The sequence below is a fragment of the Odocoileus virginianus genome, chromosome 10 (assembly GCF_023699985.2).
Source record: "Odocoileus virginianus isolate 20LAN1187 ecotype Illinois chromosome 10, Ovbor_1.2, whole genome shotgun sequence".
Taxonomy (NCBI): Eukaryota; Metazoa; Chordata; class Mammalia; order Artiodactyla; family Cervidae; genus Odocoileus; species Odocoileus virginianus.
In genome coordinates, this window is record NC_069683.1 from 32,240,579 (window position 1) to 32,257,242 (window position 16,664).

Genomic DNA, 16,664 nt, shown 5'->3' on the forward strand with positions numbered 1-16,664 from the left:
TTTTCCAGAGAGCACAGAATATGCTAGTTGGTCCATAAATATTTGATGATCATGTTTCAAGAGTCAGAATATTAAACTCTATCCCTAGATCTAATAACTGACTTTGGCAACTGACTTGATCTCACTGCCTCAGTTTTCCTCTATGTGAAATAAAGAGATTTGCTGCCAATACTCTGAAGTCTGGAAATGACAAGAAACCTGTCCTAAGTGTAAAACATTAATTTGTAATATATGTTAACAAAAAACTGAACTGACAGTTCTGTACTTTTCATAACAGCCTGTCCCTTAAAAGCCCAATATCAACATGGAAGCTTTTGAGAATTCCCAGTGTGTGTGCGTTAATCACTCAGTCGTGTCCAACTCTTTGCAACCCCAAGGACTACAGCCCATCTGCGGAATTCTCCAGGCAAGAATACTGGAGTGGGTTGCCATTTCCTCCTCCAGGGGATCTTCCTGACCCAGGGATCGAGCCTGGGTCTCCCCCACTGCAGGCAGATTCTTTACCATCTGAGCCACCAGGGAAGCCAGCTAAGGTACAAACACCATCATATTAAACTGGGACAACTTTTGAGAAATGCTTTTAAGGCACATCCACAGACTGTCACTCTGGCTGCTTTACAGCTGTCTGACTCAATGGAACTTATGAAACACTGAAAGGGCACTTACTAATTTTCCTGTGGGTACTTCCAGGGGCGGCAGTAGGGCACGTCCGATCCTCTGGAGTGCTCTTCCCCCTTGAGAGCTGAGAAGTGAAGGAGGCACAGCACATCAGCAGCAGCTCAGAACCTCAAAGTCACGGAACCCTCACATTAATGGGAAAAAAAAAGGTTGGGAGAAATCAAACCAAACAGCAACATCAGAGAAACATCTCAAAAAACAAAGCCAACAGAAGGTTCCCAAGTTAAAAGTTACTAAGGCACAAGAAAACACTCTCTTCACAAGTGATGTGCTTTGCCCATGCTCATTGAAGACTCAACCTGGGCTGCCAGTAGAATTGCTAGGCAGGGGAAAGGTGGCCTCGTACTCCAGTTAGGAGGGCAAAGTGAATCTGCTTCCTCTGCTTGCAGTGCTAAGGCCCACGGCCTGCCTAGACATGGAACTTAATTAGGAGTCTACTTTCAAAAGGACCCAAATCATGTCTCCTCAGAGCTAGGAAATATCAGGCTTAGTTTCAGGATGTGGCAGTTCTGTTTCAGGAGGATCACTACTATTAGGACTTCCCTGGTGGCTCAGATGGTAAAGGGCCCGCCTGCAATGCAGAAGACCTGGGTTCAATCCCTGGGTCAGGAAGATCCCTTGGAGAAGGAAATAGCAACCCACTCCAGTATTCTGGCCTGGAGAATTCCATGGACAGAGGAGCCTGGCAGACTATAGTCCATGGAGTCACAGAGTCAGACATGACTGAGTGAATTACTACAACCGACGTGGTGCTGGCACAGTCACTACTTGGCCTCACAGTGATTGCCTGGAAATCACAGTGCCAACCCTAATGATAAAGTTCTTCTTAGAACATCTTTATGCCTTTACAAGCTTGCAAAGATGCCCAGTCAAGAAAAAAACCAGGTAGGGCAGCAAGAGGGCAGGCTTTGAACTTTATTGCTCAATAGATTAGGAATTAGAAGGATCCAGGTTCAAGCCCTGCTTCTACATTTTTAGTTGTGAATTCTGGGGCAAATTATTTGGGTTCTGAGTGAAGATTTTCTCATCTATGAAACTGAGATAACAGCTATCTTAAGTATCTTCTAAAGAAGAGGCAAAATTTAAAGAGACGGTAGATTTGAAAAAGGGCTCCGAAATACAAAGGGTCTTAATGCTGACAATGATTCTTATTATGATGATAATAGATTTTCATTGATGTAATACAATCAGGATGATTCCACTTACCTTAAACAGAATGTACAGTATATATAAAAAAATTCCAAAACCATAGATGGGAATAATTTGCCCCATCAGGCCTCTTCCACCACTTCCTCCTCCAGCACCTCCGCCTGATCCCTTGGCCTTTGCAAAGGCTTCTGCAAGGTGAGACCTCTGGAAACGAGCCCCAGGGGTCTGGCCATCTGAGGGTGCCTGCTGCTGATGCATCACAGGTGGAAATCGACCCAACTTCCCTGAGAAAATAGATTAATCAGTCTTTATTTCTTCTACTATTTTAAATACAGCTATTTTGAAACATGTCACATACTGAGATACAAATAATAGAAGCCAACTCAAACAAGTTTAAGAAAAAACTGGAACTTAGATTATAAGGATATACAGGTATCACTAGAGTATCACACAGATAATAAACACTATGTGGCAATCTCTAGCTGTTCACCAAACCCATTTTCTCTTCCTTTTTTGGTCCACAGGTAGATGACATTTTTCAGCTTCCCATACTTAAATGTGGCCATGTGACTGAGTCCCAGGCAAAGCAATGTGAATGACAGGTGTCAGTTCAAGGCCTGGTCTATACAACTTCTCATGTATTGAATTCTGTGTTCATTTCCTTTCTTCAGGCTTGATGCTGACACCGAGGGAGGCATTTGGGAGTCAAGTGTTGAAAATGGCAGAGCCTCTATCAGCCCAAGTTCCTGAATAACTGTGTGGCACAGAGCCTTCCAGTGTCACCATCCCACCAACTTAGCACCATCTGGACCTGTTCATGTGAGTAAAAAATAAACTTCTATTGTGTTAGGGCCATGATATACTGTGGAATCTATCTGTTAAGAGCAGTTAGCCACTCCAACTAATACATGTAAGGAAATGCAATATACATAATTTTGGTTTCAGAAGAGAACACAACTGGAAATTGGAAAGCCATTGGGATTCAAGACAGCTCCTCTCACACTGTACCTCAATCATTCTCCCTCTCTGTGGGGCCAGAGGCTTTTTTCCCCTGTTACTTTGTTTTTTCTCTGTTACTTTGTTACTAGCTTCTCCTTGAACATGAAGATGTTCACCCCCAAACCCTTCCATTTGCATGTCCTTCAAGGGGTCAGCAGAGATTGGTCATAATTCCACATTCCCTGCAGGAAGATTCTGAGGGCTCAGCTTGGGTAGGTATGTGGCACTTTCTAATCAGCTGCAGCTGAGCAGACAGGATTCATGTGCGACAAACAGGGTCACAGGAGCTCATCTCTGTGGGTGGAAGAACAGGGCTTAGAGAAAGGAGCACACATCAATTTTCTCACACTGTTTTCCTCCGTTGGGGCAGCCAAACATTAACACCGTCAAGCCTCCTCCAAGTCATAGGTGAGAAAGAAAGGAAGGACATCTCTTCAAAAGCCATGTAAACAGGCTTCTGTGGATAAACCACTGACAGAAAAGACTAAGGAGCAGAAAGACTTCCTGATTCAGGCTCTGAGAATACAGACTATATGGGGAAAAAAAAAAATTGGTGGATTTGATTTCAATAAAATGGTTGATTTCTGCTCAATAAAGAATACCATGAACAGGGTTAAGATAGATGACAGACAAGGAAAAGCTTTTGCAGTATCTAAACTTGACAAGGGATTAAACCTCTGGAATAGACAAGGAATTCCTACAATTTGATATGAACATCAGGAGAAGCCCAATAGAAAAATGCCCAAAAGATATGAGTAGTGAACTCACAGAAAGAGAAGCTCAAACAGTAAACAAGTATATTAAGAGATGATCAAAGTAAAACCAATGAGAAAAATACCAATTTAAACAATGAGATAGCACTATACCTATTAGAGGGGCTAAAATCAGAATGGTGGGTAATAGCAGGTACTGGCAAGATGTGGGAGGCAAGCACACTTGTGCACTATGGGTAAGAGTGCAAACGGACGCAGGCATTCTGTTAGGTGATACAGCCGTACTTAGCGATGTTAAGGGTATATCCTACGATCCAGTGATCCCACACTGATGGATAAGTTCCAGACAAATTCCCAGATAAGGCTGTCTAAATCTGAATTCAAGCAATAGGCTTTATAGACCTGTGTGAGAATGTTCACTGTGATGATGTTGTAGTAGGCAGCCTGAAGGAACTTTGATCTCCATAACTGTTAGAATGTAAAATCAAAATGGAATAGATACAAGCATGGAATTCCATGTAGCTTTCAGAAAACACACTTTACATGAACCTACAGAAGCATAAACATATTTTTAAAAGCACAGCACTGAGTTAAACAATAAATAAGCAAATACCATGTGTAAGTTAGACACACCATAATTATACTACATATCTTTCAAACAAATATGTAGGCATAAGAACATAAAACAGACACATCAGAGTGGGCACATGTGAACAGGAGAAAGGAACAGGCATACAGACTGAAGATAAAGGATTAAAAAGAAAATAATGGAATAAGAAAGCAAGCTTGCACTGATGATGTTAATCAGGTGTGATTAACTTAGGACTATCTTTAAGTCAACTTGCTGCTCCTGAGATGAGAGAGAGTGGGTGGGCAGGCAGAGAGTGAGACAGCTAGCCACTGGCCAGGAGCTGCCCGCGGCTTTGTATCTTCTCTCAGACAAGCTCCACCCCAATAACCCTCTTTTCCCTCCTGTTAATGACTTTGGAGGACATGGAAATTATGAGAAGAAATGCTTCTTTTTAAGAGGAAGTCAGCAACAGAAGCACAGCTTCAGACAACAGATGAAAGACAGCAGGTCACTACCCCTCGTTCCGGGTGCAGTGCTCATGCACACACTCGCTCAGTCGTGTCCGACTCTGTGACCCCATGGACTGTAGCCTGCCAGGCTCCTCTCTCCATGGGATTCTCCAGGCAAGAATCCTGGAGTAGGCTGCCATTTCCTCCTCCAGTTGATCTTCCCAACCCAGGGCCCGAACCCAGGTCTCCTGCATTGGCAGGTAGATTCTCTACCACTGAGCCACCTGGCAAGTTTATTCTGGATGCTGGTGACTGTTTTGCTACTAAACTGTCAAGGATCTTAATAGCTTAAATAGTGACTACTAGCTTTAAGGCTATCATGCACTTTGAACAAATACTTAGCCAGCATCCAAAAAGCTAACCATCTTCTTGAGTGAATCTGATATATCTGGTGGTTAGTGTAGATTTACTATCTGTAGTAATATGTTGTTGAGTTCCATCTTACTGTACTGAGAACACCATTTTCAAAACTTTGCATAAAACAAAATATAAAAAATTAAAACCAAGTAATGGCACAAAAGGCATTATTTTGCATTTCTAAAATTGAAAAATGATGATGATGCTAAACATCACACATTTCCCTCCCCCCAAAACTTATACAGTTCCATCAACCAAGAAGATGTACTGGACAGCTATTATTACTCTGTACTGTAGGTAGGAAAGGAGGAGAGCCATAAGTGAAACAGAAACAATGGTTCCCACATGAAGCGAGGCTTTTAAAAAGTAGTATACCCAAAACAAACAGCAAAAAATGAACAGAGTATCATGGATCTTATTACCAGACAAACTAAATGTCTAAGTACTGAAAAGAATGCCAAAAAAAGGAAAGGAGTCAGACGGGCTCAATCACTGGAGGGAATGCGATTGAGAAGAGAAGAGGAGCAAAAGCACAGTAGGAGAAGAGGAGCGTGAGCAATGAGAAAAGGACGAGAACAAAGAAAGAATGAACAAGGCCAACTACCGCATCCTCTCAGGGAAGTAACAGGAGACAAGGAAAGCAAAGCACGGAGATTAAATGCTAACTTGTGTCACATGAATTTAATACTGTGGGTCTAGGATCAGGGAAGTGATTTAACAAGAAGGGTGTTTGAGGGGGATTATTCTAGCAGTTGAGTAAAGACCAAACACAGAAAGAAACTAGGGTCTAGAAAATCAGCAAGAAGACAGCTATACCTATAGAAAGGAAAGGATGGATCCAAGGGCTTTTACCTTGTAATGATCTGCAGTATTTAACAATGAATGAGGAGGGCAGTTAAGAAAACTTGAAGGTTGGTTTAAGATACCAAGAGAGAACAACAAGGAAAACTGAGAGGGCTTGTGGTTAGGGGAAGACTGAACACCTATTTTCACATGTTAAATTCTAGGTGTTGGTGGCACATCCAGAGGAAATATTTATTTGATTGTAGTTAGGCTTGAGAAGAAACTCTGAGCTATCTAAATGACATAGCTAATAAATAAAATTAAGTTGAGTGAACAGTCCCCATGCCAAAAAAAGGTGGAGGGATATGTGAAGTTATGTGCAAAAGGAGCAAGGAAAAAAAAAACCCTGAGCTGGTCAAAGGCGGCCAGAAGCAAACCAGTATCAGAAAAGTCAAAGGAGGATAGACATGAAAGCAACTGAGAAATCTAGAACAAACTGATAAAAGACTAATAGTAGCTATCCCTGCTTTTAGACACAACGTATCCTTGGGAAAAGGATGGCCAGCATATGAAATCCTGACTGTCCATCTGTTTCGATAATAATGGCAGTAACAGAAATCAATATGATACAAAGGATCATAGAAACTTCAGAGTCAGAAGGAGCCTTAAAAGCCATTCAGTCTTTCAAAAAGCGCTATGAGGACAAGACATCCATAGAAAAGAATGAGTTGGACCCCCTGCCTCACACCACATTAAATTTCTAAAAATTAACTCAAAATAGAGACTTAAAGATATTAAGAGCCAAGACCATAAAAGTCTTAGGAAAAAAACATAAACATAAATCTTTGTGACCTTAGATTAGGGAACATTTCCTTAGATATGCCTCCAAAAGCACAAGCAACCAACGGAAAATTAAGTGGGCTTCATCAAATATTAATGCTTTTGTACTGCAAAGGACACCATTAAAAAAAAAGTGAAGACAATCCACTAAATGAAATAAAACATCATATCTCATAAAGGTCAAGTATCCAAATATATATGAAGAAGAAATGTAAAGTAAATAAATCTACAATCAGATACAACTTTACACCCACTAGGATGTTATAATCAAAAAGACAAGATAATAAAAAGGGTTGGTGAGGATGTGGAGAAAGGAACTATCATACTCAGCTGGATGGGAATGTAAAATAATGCAGTTGCTTTGAAAAATAGTCTGGCAGTTCCTCAAAAAGGTAAACAAAGTTTCCTTATGACCCAGCAATTCTACCCAGCCTCTTCAGGCTGCTGCCACCAGAATGCCACCAAAATGTGCTTACACAAAAAATTATGTACAAATGTTTAAAGCCAGCATTATTCATAACAGTAAAATGTGCATCAACTGATTAATAAACAGATGCGCTATATCCATACAATGGAATCGTACTCAGCCATATAAAAGGAAAGAAGTACAGACACTTGCTACAGTATGGATGAACTTTGAAACCATAATGCTAAGTGAAGGAAAAAAAGTCAGTCATGCAAGACCACATATGATTCCATTAATATGAAATGTCCAGATTAGGCCAATCCATAGAGACAGAGTAGATTCACGGTTGCTTGCTGGAGACAGGGAGGGAGGGTGCAGAGGGAGCAAAACAAAGTGACTGCTAACAGGTGTGGGTTTTATTTTTCCTTGAGGGGTGGGTGATGATTAAAATGTTCTAAAATTGATTCCGATGATGGTTGTACAACTTTGTGACTATTATTAAAAACCACTGATCGTGCAACACAGTATGTGACTTATATCTCAGTAAAGCTGAAATTTTTTAAAAGAGCCATCTAACCACTATGTTCAATACCCTCAACTCCCCTTAAGCGGTGGTCCTGACTCTGCCAAATACCAAACAGAAAACTCAGTATGCCCTCCAGGAAGCCCATGCCACCTCTGTACGGCCATGACTGTTAGATAGATTTGTCTTCTTTATATTGAGTTAAAGGGTGCGTAATGGGAGGAAGAAAGGAAGTGTAATACAGGGGTTTAAAAAGCAACACTGAAGGATGTGGCTGGAAGTAGAGAAACATAATAAAATTGATTTTAAAGGAGATTATTGGTGTTTATGGGCTTCCCAGGGGGCGTTAGTGGTAAAGAACCTGCATGCCAATGCAGGAGACTTAAGAGACGTGGGTTCAATCCCTGGGTCAGGAAGACCCCTGGAGGAGGACATGGCAGCTTATTCCAGTATTCTTGTCTGGAGAATCCCCACAGACAGAGGAGCCTGGAGGGCTACAGTCCATAGTGTTGCACAGAATCGGACATGACTGAAGCGACTTAGTATGCACAAACTGGCCATTACAATTAGAATCAAAGAAGCACTAAATGGACTTCCCTGGTGGCCCAGTGGTTAAGACTCCCTGCTTCCACTATGAGGGGCACAGGTTTGATCCCTCACTGGGGAGCTAAGACCCCTAGGAAAAAACACTGAAAAAGTAGAGAATACTATTTTCAAAGGCAGGAGGGGGAATTGACATCAATGAAAGAGATAAGCTAGATGGTAAAAACATATTTTATATCCCAGGAGAAATCTGTGCATTTTATATTCAATGTAACATTTTACATATTTACTACTGAACACTTAACAATATGCCAGACACTGTGCCAGACACAGATTAAAATAAATAAAAAGAACTTCTGTATTTAAAGAGATTATAGACAAGAAGTATAGTTACAGCAACATGGTAACGTACCACAACTATCAAGTTTAATGGCTTTTACTCAATTCTCACTCATAAGGTTCCTTTGCTACACAAGAAAACAATCACCACAGTCATTCAATAAATACTGGATTAATCTGAACAAATCTCTCAAACTTTCCTGCCTTAATATCTGTGGCATATCACTCTCCTGATCTTGGCCCACTGACTTGTCTGTTAACCTATTTCTTTCCATGTCTTTCACCTGTTCTTTAATCCTCTCTCCTCAAGATTCAGTTTCATCTTTTGTTTTTTCCTTATTTTTTTTCCTTTCCATACATTATGTATGTATTATATATTTCCTTTCCTTTCTATACATTATAATTTCCAAAATGTACAGGCTCTAGTTCTAACCTTTCCTCCAAGTTCTTACCTCTTATCTCTGAATCCCATTAGTATATGTCTTTTGGTGTGTCTATCAACTCAAAGCTATGAAATGAAACCCGTTTTCACCTTTCAAAACCTGTTCTCCTCCTGTATTTCTTTTCTTTGTAGAGTCAATTAAGCTTTGGATCTGTAACCCCTGCCACCTGTAACCACAGGTACACTTGGGATGGCAGGCTAAGTTAAGAATGCTGAATCTGGAATAGATTTTTCCATAAAATTAACTGTTTTCAACAGGGAGTAACCTGACCTCTTGAATCTTGGTACCACCATATTTCTTAGAACTGAACAGCCCAGGATGCCTACAAAGTCAATGGCAAGCAAACACTTGGAGATGTCTGGTTGAAATCATTTTTTAAGAAAAAAATTTACAGAAAAGACCCCAAGTATACAAAAAAAATCTATAGATGATAATACATGAGCACTTGTATTACTACCTACCACACACATGTTAACTGGAGCCCCTTGTGTCACTTCCTTCCACCATCGCTGAGATAGCCACATCTCTGAATTTAGTTCTTATTATCAGAATGTATGCTTTTAGGCTTCACTATGCAAGTATACCTGGAGAAGGCAATGGCAGCCCACTCCAGTACTCTTGCCTGGAGAATCCCAGGGACGGAGGAGCCTGGTGGGCTGCCGTCTATGGGGTCGCACAGAGTTGGACACGACTGAGTGACTTAGCAGCAGCAGCAGCAAGCATATATCCATGAACAATATACAATATTGTCTGAGTATTATAAAACTTTATATGATGAATGGATGGTGGTTGTATAACACTGTGAATGTACTTAATGCCTCTGAACAGTGTACTTAATGGTTGAAATGATAAATGTCACGTATATTTTAACAATTAAAATAACCTTTATATTACAGTATCACACTGTACTGATGTTTCTGCAACTCTCTTTTTTTTGCTTTTTCTGGGTGAGGATTAATATTTTGACCTAGAAATGTAACCAGATTGATACATGTAGCTCTAGTTCATTCACTCAAACTGCTTTATAGCATCTCCTTATATATCTATGTCACAATTTTCCACTATTAAAAATGTTACAAAATATTAAACATTACTTTACAGCTACAATATAGAAGAATTTTTGGATCTTTAAAGATTTGTGGATTTAAAGATTTGTGTTGGTTTACAATGTCATGTTAGTTTCAGATATATAGCACAGTGAATCAGTTTTATACGTGTGTGTGTGTGTGTGTATATATATATATATATATATATAAACATATATATATACATACACTTTCATACTTTTCCCTTATAGGTTATTAAAAAATATTGAGCATAGTTTCATGTGCTATACAGTAGGTCCTTGTTGGTTATTTTATATACAGTAGTGTGCATATATTAATCTCATATATATAGCAATATATACACAATGAAATATTACTTGGCCATAAAAAAGAATGAAATAATGCCATTTATAGCAACATGGATAAACCTAGAGATTATCACACTAAGTGAAATAAGCTAGACAAAGACAAATATCATATACCAGTTATATATGGAATCTTTAAAAAAGATACAAATGAATTTATCTACAAAAGAGAAACTCAGACATAGAAAAATGTATGGTTACCAAAGGAGAAAGGGAGAAGGAGAGGGATAAATTAGGAAGCTGGGATTTGTGATTTAAAAAAAAAAATGCTTTAAAACAAACAGCTAGAGAGATCAGAACATTAAAGATGTTAGAACATTAAAATTGCAGACCTTCCAAAATAGAAAACAGCTGTGTTGCCTGTCTCTATATGTACTTAAGTATTCTATAAAGTGGACTTGACTAAATCCCAATTGTTTATTGAAAGCTTTCCCCATATTTAGGTTTATTTAATTATTAAAATTTCACTTAGCAAATCATTTAAGCTTGACTAAAAACTTAATGGATTTTACAGAGTGAAGCTCTACTTTCCCTTGTTAATAACCACCTCCACTGCTAAAAACAAAAACAGAAACTCTAGCACTGTTAACAAAGAGCTTTCTGAAAGCAACATTAAACCATCTGCAGCATTTCATTCTCAGGGCAAATAAATCAATAAAGAACTGGATGTGTTTATATTTCTGATACTGCAAAACAAGAAAGGTCTTAATGGCCAGTCCTTTAAGATATGAAAGCGTCTCCCTAAATACTGAGGACATTCTCGCGGCCATATTTAATTCAGCATTACTTAAGGTGGCGGCTCCAACAATAGCTGACTGTTTCTTTCTCACCAGTCTCCTCAGAGGGCCCATCTTGTCACATTCCCCTCCTACCTAACTCAACTTAGCTGACCACTGCCTTAATGTTTTCTGCCTGTTTAATCAGATTTTCTTCTTCATCTCTTACCAACCTCTCCATTCCCAATTCATACTACATATAACTAAAGAAGATATTTGTGGGTCTAAGCTGCTTAGCATAGGATCTGGTCCACATACTCAATACATGTTAACTATTACTGTTTGTTATTGGAGTAATCTTCCTGAAGCATAATTTTAACTAGTCTTGCCATATCTTTGATCAAAAGCTTTCAATGGTTCCCATTATCAACAAGAGACTGCATTGTGCAGGAGGCGGCAGAGGGAAGTAAAATGAGTACCACCATTTCAGTCAGAGATTCTCACTGTGCATCCAACATTTGAGTGGAGGTTAAATCAACCTTTCCAGAGCTAATTTTCATCATCTGTAAAATGGCTATCATGAGACCTACTTCTTAGAGTTGTTACAAGGGTTACAGATTAAATAAGACAACATATACAAAGCACCCAGCACACACAGTAGGTATTTAACAAATTCTGATCTTCCCTCCTTACAACCTGAACTCCTAAACAACCAAATCCCATAATCTAGCCCAAAAGTACCTCTTCACACTTCTTTCCCATTACATTCAGCCAAACTAGACTTCTCACCAAGCTTTGAGTCTTCCTTCTGATTTCCTGCCTCTTAGCCTTTGCTTATTCCAATGGTTTTGCTTCTCCCTCCAACTTCACATACCTAAATCCAACTTATTCTAAGCCCAGGCCAAATGCTGCCGTTGTCCCTGAAGCATTTTCTCTTATCATCTCCATTGCTAAGAATACACTGTCTGAACTTCTTTAATTACACTTTTAACACCTGGCCTTATTCCAGAGTTATATTGAAATTATGTGTCTTATAGCTCCTACTTGAATGGACTGGAACAGAAATGGGTAACAACTCCCACCAAGTACCATTTCTACTCAACTTTAGTTAGTGCTAATTGAAACCTACAAATCACATCTGAGAACAAGAAAAGATCTGGTGTTGTTACCAACTGGCCTGGCACTCACAGTTAGCTCTTGGTATTCTCTTAAATGTAGGCAATTTCAGACATCAACAGCAGACAAGGCCATTCTGTGACCATGACAGATCAAGGCAAAATAAAAAACAACAACAGCAACAACATTCTGCAATCTGTCTGAACACACACAAAACATGAACACTGCCTAAAGAAATATATATATATATATATATATATCAAACAGCCCTTATTCCTAGATGATGAGTGATTGCTGCCACTTTGTTAATTATAGCTATAGCTTTGCTATAGACTGCTGTCTTTACATAAACTCTACTAAGACACCCAGTCACAGAATTTGCCCTACTTTCTTACAGCACCCAATCCATAGCAAAGACCCACATCCTTGAACCTTCTTAAAAATCACCTAACACAAGCCTCAATCTCTATAATAAGACTTTTCTAACACTCTTCTTGCTGAGATACTGCGTGCTTCATCATGGTATACATCTTCCTTTGCTGAACAAGTAATAAATCCAATTTACTCAACTACAGGTGCACTCCTGGTGCCCTGGCTGGAGGATAAACTATGAACTTCTTGGATAAAGTCTAGTATTTTCTTTATGCCTACAGGGCATGTTCTGGGTCTCACAAGCTGTACACTTTGTTGAATTGATCTGAATGACTTATACTATGCCTGTTGGCCCTTTCTGGAATCTCAAGACCCAGCCCAGTCACTCTCAAGGCTAAACATTCACTTCCTTATCCTGAGTGTTTTCAACTTCACAGTTTTGAGAAAAGAAAACACCAGTCAAGGAGACTGATCAAGGTGCTCCACACCCACACACCTCTGAGTTTTTTAATTTAAAAAAGTGTCTAATTCACATGCATTCAGTCTCTCAAATTGTCTCCTCTCTTCTTTGTGTATGCTTTCAGAATAGATGTCTGATGTTTCCTTAGGAGAAGAACAAATAAGTAAGGGACCAAAATAATTTGTATCAGGCACTTACAATTATGTGTATATGTCAATGTTATATATGTACATAACATATGTATACACAAGATTAAGAGTCAGTGAGTAGGACTCACTTGAGAACACGGAGACAAGAGGAGTCTGAACTCTTACAGAGAAACAGGGTTCCTGAGGAGGGGATGGTAAGGAACCTTGTTTATAGGCATTCAAAGTGAGATGCTCAATGGAAAACAGGCAGGCCAGGTCAGCAGGAGAGATACCAGGTGTGACATACTGTTGAGCACCACGGGCCCCACCCAGTGGAAATGAGGGCAGGACTCGCTTGAGGTCAACTTTACCACAGACGCAGCACTCTGTCATTGTTGAAGACTTCAAACACTCTGGCACATGTGCAAAGCCTTAAGTCAGCTAACTGAGAACAGCTGACAAATCCCTGAACTAGAATGCTGACATTTTCATGTTCCACAGGTATGTAAGATGAGTAGGAGAATGGCTATTATGGCTAAAGAAGAAAGTGGTTGATGAAATGAAAGGAGAACCATAGGAAAAAGAGACCATATCATCGTAGAATTTGTGGCAATAATGTAGGGGTTGTATGGTACAGGTTCTAGTAAGGCAGAATTGAGAAGTCCTAAAAATAAAGCCATGTAGTTCCATGGCAAGAAACTCTAAAAACAAAGCTCTTGAAATGCACTTTTGCTTGGATATTTAGAAGAGCTACCAATACATCAGATGTACTGGTAGCTCTTCTAAAAGAACAGACAGAAGATCAATAGAAGAACACACAGAAATCAGAATGAAAGAGTAGCAAGACTTGGAAGAACCATACGAGGAGGCCAAGGTTCAAAATAAGTTTACAAAAAGGCTAGCAAAAGCAAAAGGGGTATTTTTAGAGTGAAAATACAAAATTTATGTAGAGTTTTGGACAGACATGTACACACTGCTCTATTTAAAATGAATAACAAGGACTTACCACATAGCACATATAACTCTGCTCACTGCTATGTGGCAGCCTGGATGGGGGTGGAGTTTGGGGAATAATGGATACCTCCATACATCCCTCTGAGTCCCTTCACAGTTCACCTGAAACCATCACAATATTGTTAGCTGGCTACATCCCAATACAAAATAAAAAGATTAAAAAAAAAAAAACTACAAACAATAAATGCTGGAGAGGATGTAGAGAAAAGGAAATCTTACTACACAGTTAGTGGGAATATAAATTCATACAGCCACTATGGAGAATACCATGGAGATCTCTTAAAACACTAGGACTAAAACTACCATATGACTCAGCAATCCCACTACTAGGCATATACTCTGAGAAAACCGCAATTCAAAAAGATAGATGTACCCACAATGTTCATTGCAGCACTATTTACAACAGCCAGGACATGGAAGCAACCTAGATGTCTACTGACAGATGAATGGATAAATAAGATGTGGTACATATATACAATGGAATATTATTCAGCCATAAAAAGGAATGAATTTGAGTCAGTTGTAGTGAGGTAAATGAATTTAGAGCCTGTTATACAGAGTGAAATAAGTCAGAAAAAGAAAAACAAGTATCATATATTAATGTATATATATTTTATGTAGAAAAACAATATGGATGAACCTATTCACAGGGAAGAAATGGAGATGCAGACATGGAGAATGGACTTATGGACACAGCAGGGGAAGGAGAGGGTAGGACCAACTGAAAGCAGCACTGACACATACACACTACCATGTGTGAAATACATAACCAGCGGGAAACCGCTGTGTAACACAGGGAGCCCAGCCCATACATATAAAACTGATCCACCTTGTTGCATGGCAGAAACCGACACAACATTATAAAGCAATTATCCTCCAATAAAAAAAGAAAAAGAAAATGCAAATTTACCTGATAATAAAATGTAAGGCTGAGAAAGCAGAACTTTTCAACCTCTATTTTACTTCCATATTCTCTATCAAAGGATATGAATTTGGGGTTAAATGGAAGAGAATTAACAATTATAGAGGGGAAAAAATGTCCCAGATGGGTGAGGCAAGTAAGTTCAAGCCATTCACTGATTAACTTCCACCAAGAAGACTGGTAAAACTTGCAAATAAGGTCACTGAACTAAAGAAAATTTTAGAAATTAAACTGATAAAAATTTTGAACGAATGGCAATAGATAACTATTGTTCCAGTTTGCAAAAAGCAAAAGGTGGACAGTGGACTTTTCAATTAATAGAGAAGTGAACATATTGTGTAGCTCTTGGACTCAATTCTAAAAATGATTCTTCCCTTTTTTATGGGGTGGACATGAGAGGGAAGAAACTTTTTTTCTGGTTGTAAAAGAAATGCATACCTATGGAAAACTGAGAAAATACAGAAAAGTATAAATAATGACCACCTATAATTCCTAAAATAACCATTGTTAAAATGTTGATCTGCTTCTTTCTTGTGACTATGCATAGTGAACACAACTTTACTTTTTATTTATAGCATACAATTTTTGCATATCATTTAGAACTTGTCATGAGGAGAAGAAAGAAAAAAGGAGAATGAAAATGTACTAAAAGAAACTATGGCTGAAAACTTCCCAAATCTAAAGAAGGAAACAGATATCCAGGTACAGGAAACATAGAAGGTCCCAAACAAGGTAAACCCAAACAGATCTACAGCAAGACATATAATAATAAAAATTTCAAAAGTTAAAAATAGGATTCTAAAGCTAGCAAGAGAAAAACAAGGAGTTAATTACAAGGGAACTCCCATACAGCTATCAGCTTATTTCTCTTAGAAACGTTGCAGGCCAGAAAGGAATGGCAAGATATATTCAAAGTTCTGAAAGGGAAAAATCTGCAACCTAGGATACTCTACCAAGCAAGATTATCATTTAGAATCGGACAGACAAAGAATTTCTCAGATAAGCAAAAACTAAGAAGAACACAGCAATACCAAACCTATCCTAAAGGAAATATTGAAAGATCTCCTCTAAATAGAAATGAAGTTATAAATATATAGGAAAGACAAAAATCACCTAAATCACTTATTTAGGTCATTTGGAAAGCAAATGACCTAAATAAGCCAGTACACAGGGAACTCCCTGGTGGCCCAGTGGTTAGGGCTTCATGCTTCCACCACCTGGGACCTGGGCTTGATTCATGTTTGGGGAACTAAGGTCCTGCAAGCCATGCAGTATGGTCAAAAATTTCAATTAAAAAAACTTCAATATTACAATTTAAAAAATAGATAAACAAATAAGGCCAGTGTACAGATTTTTAAAAATTCAAAATTTCTGTGAAAGTGATGATAACCATAATGAAGAACAAAAGGACACAAGAAGATGTAAGAAGAAGATATCAAAATCATACAATGAGAGGGGACAGTAAGAAAATGTAATTTTTCTTTTTCATTTCCTAGACTGTGTCTGAGCCCATATGACCAGTCTAAAGCACACAGAATTAACATACTTGAAAAACAAGAGTAACTACAAAAACATAACACATTCACAAAAACCAAAAAAAAAAAAAGAGAGAGAGAGAGAACTGAAGTATAATGCAAAAGAAAATCAAACCACAAAAGAAAGAGAAAGAATA

The 16,664-nt window shown here is 38.7% G+C and overlaps 1 protein-coding gene across 5 annotated transcripts in view; it reads right to left on the reverse strand.

Moving 5' to 3' along the window:
• The window catches only part of RIC3 (RIC3 acetylcholine receptor chaperone), a 58,636-nt gene that overhangs the window by 26,109 nt on the left and 15,863 nt on the right, over window positions 1–16,664 (reverse strand). For 4 of the 5 annotated variants that reach the window (XM_020870820.2, XM_020870819.2, XM_020870822.2 and 1 more), the window contains exons 2-3: window positions 1,885–2,111; window positions 667–742 (exon numbers count right to left, since the gene is read on the reverse strand). In XM_020870820.2, the coding sequence (XP_020726479.1) occupies window positions 667–742; window positions 1,885–2,111 (303 nt within the window). Of the gene's footprint in view, window positions 1–666; window positions 804–1,884; window positions 2,112–16,664 lie in introns of those variants that run through there. The other variant, XM_020870821.2, reaches the window with a different exon arrangement.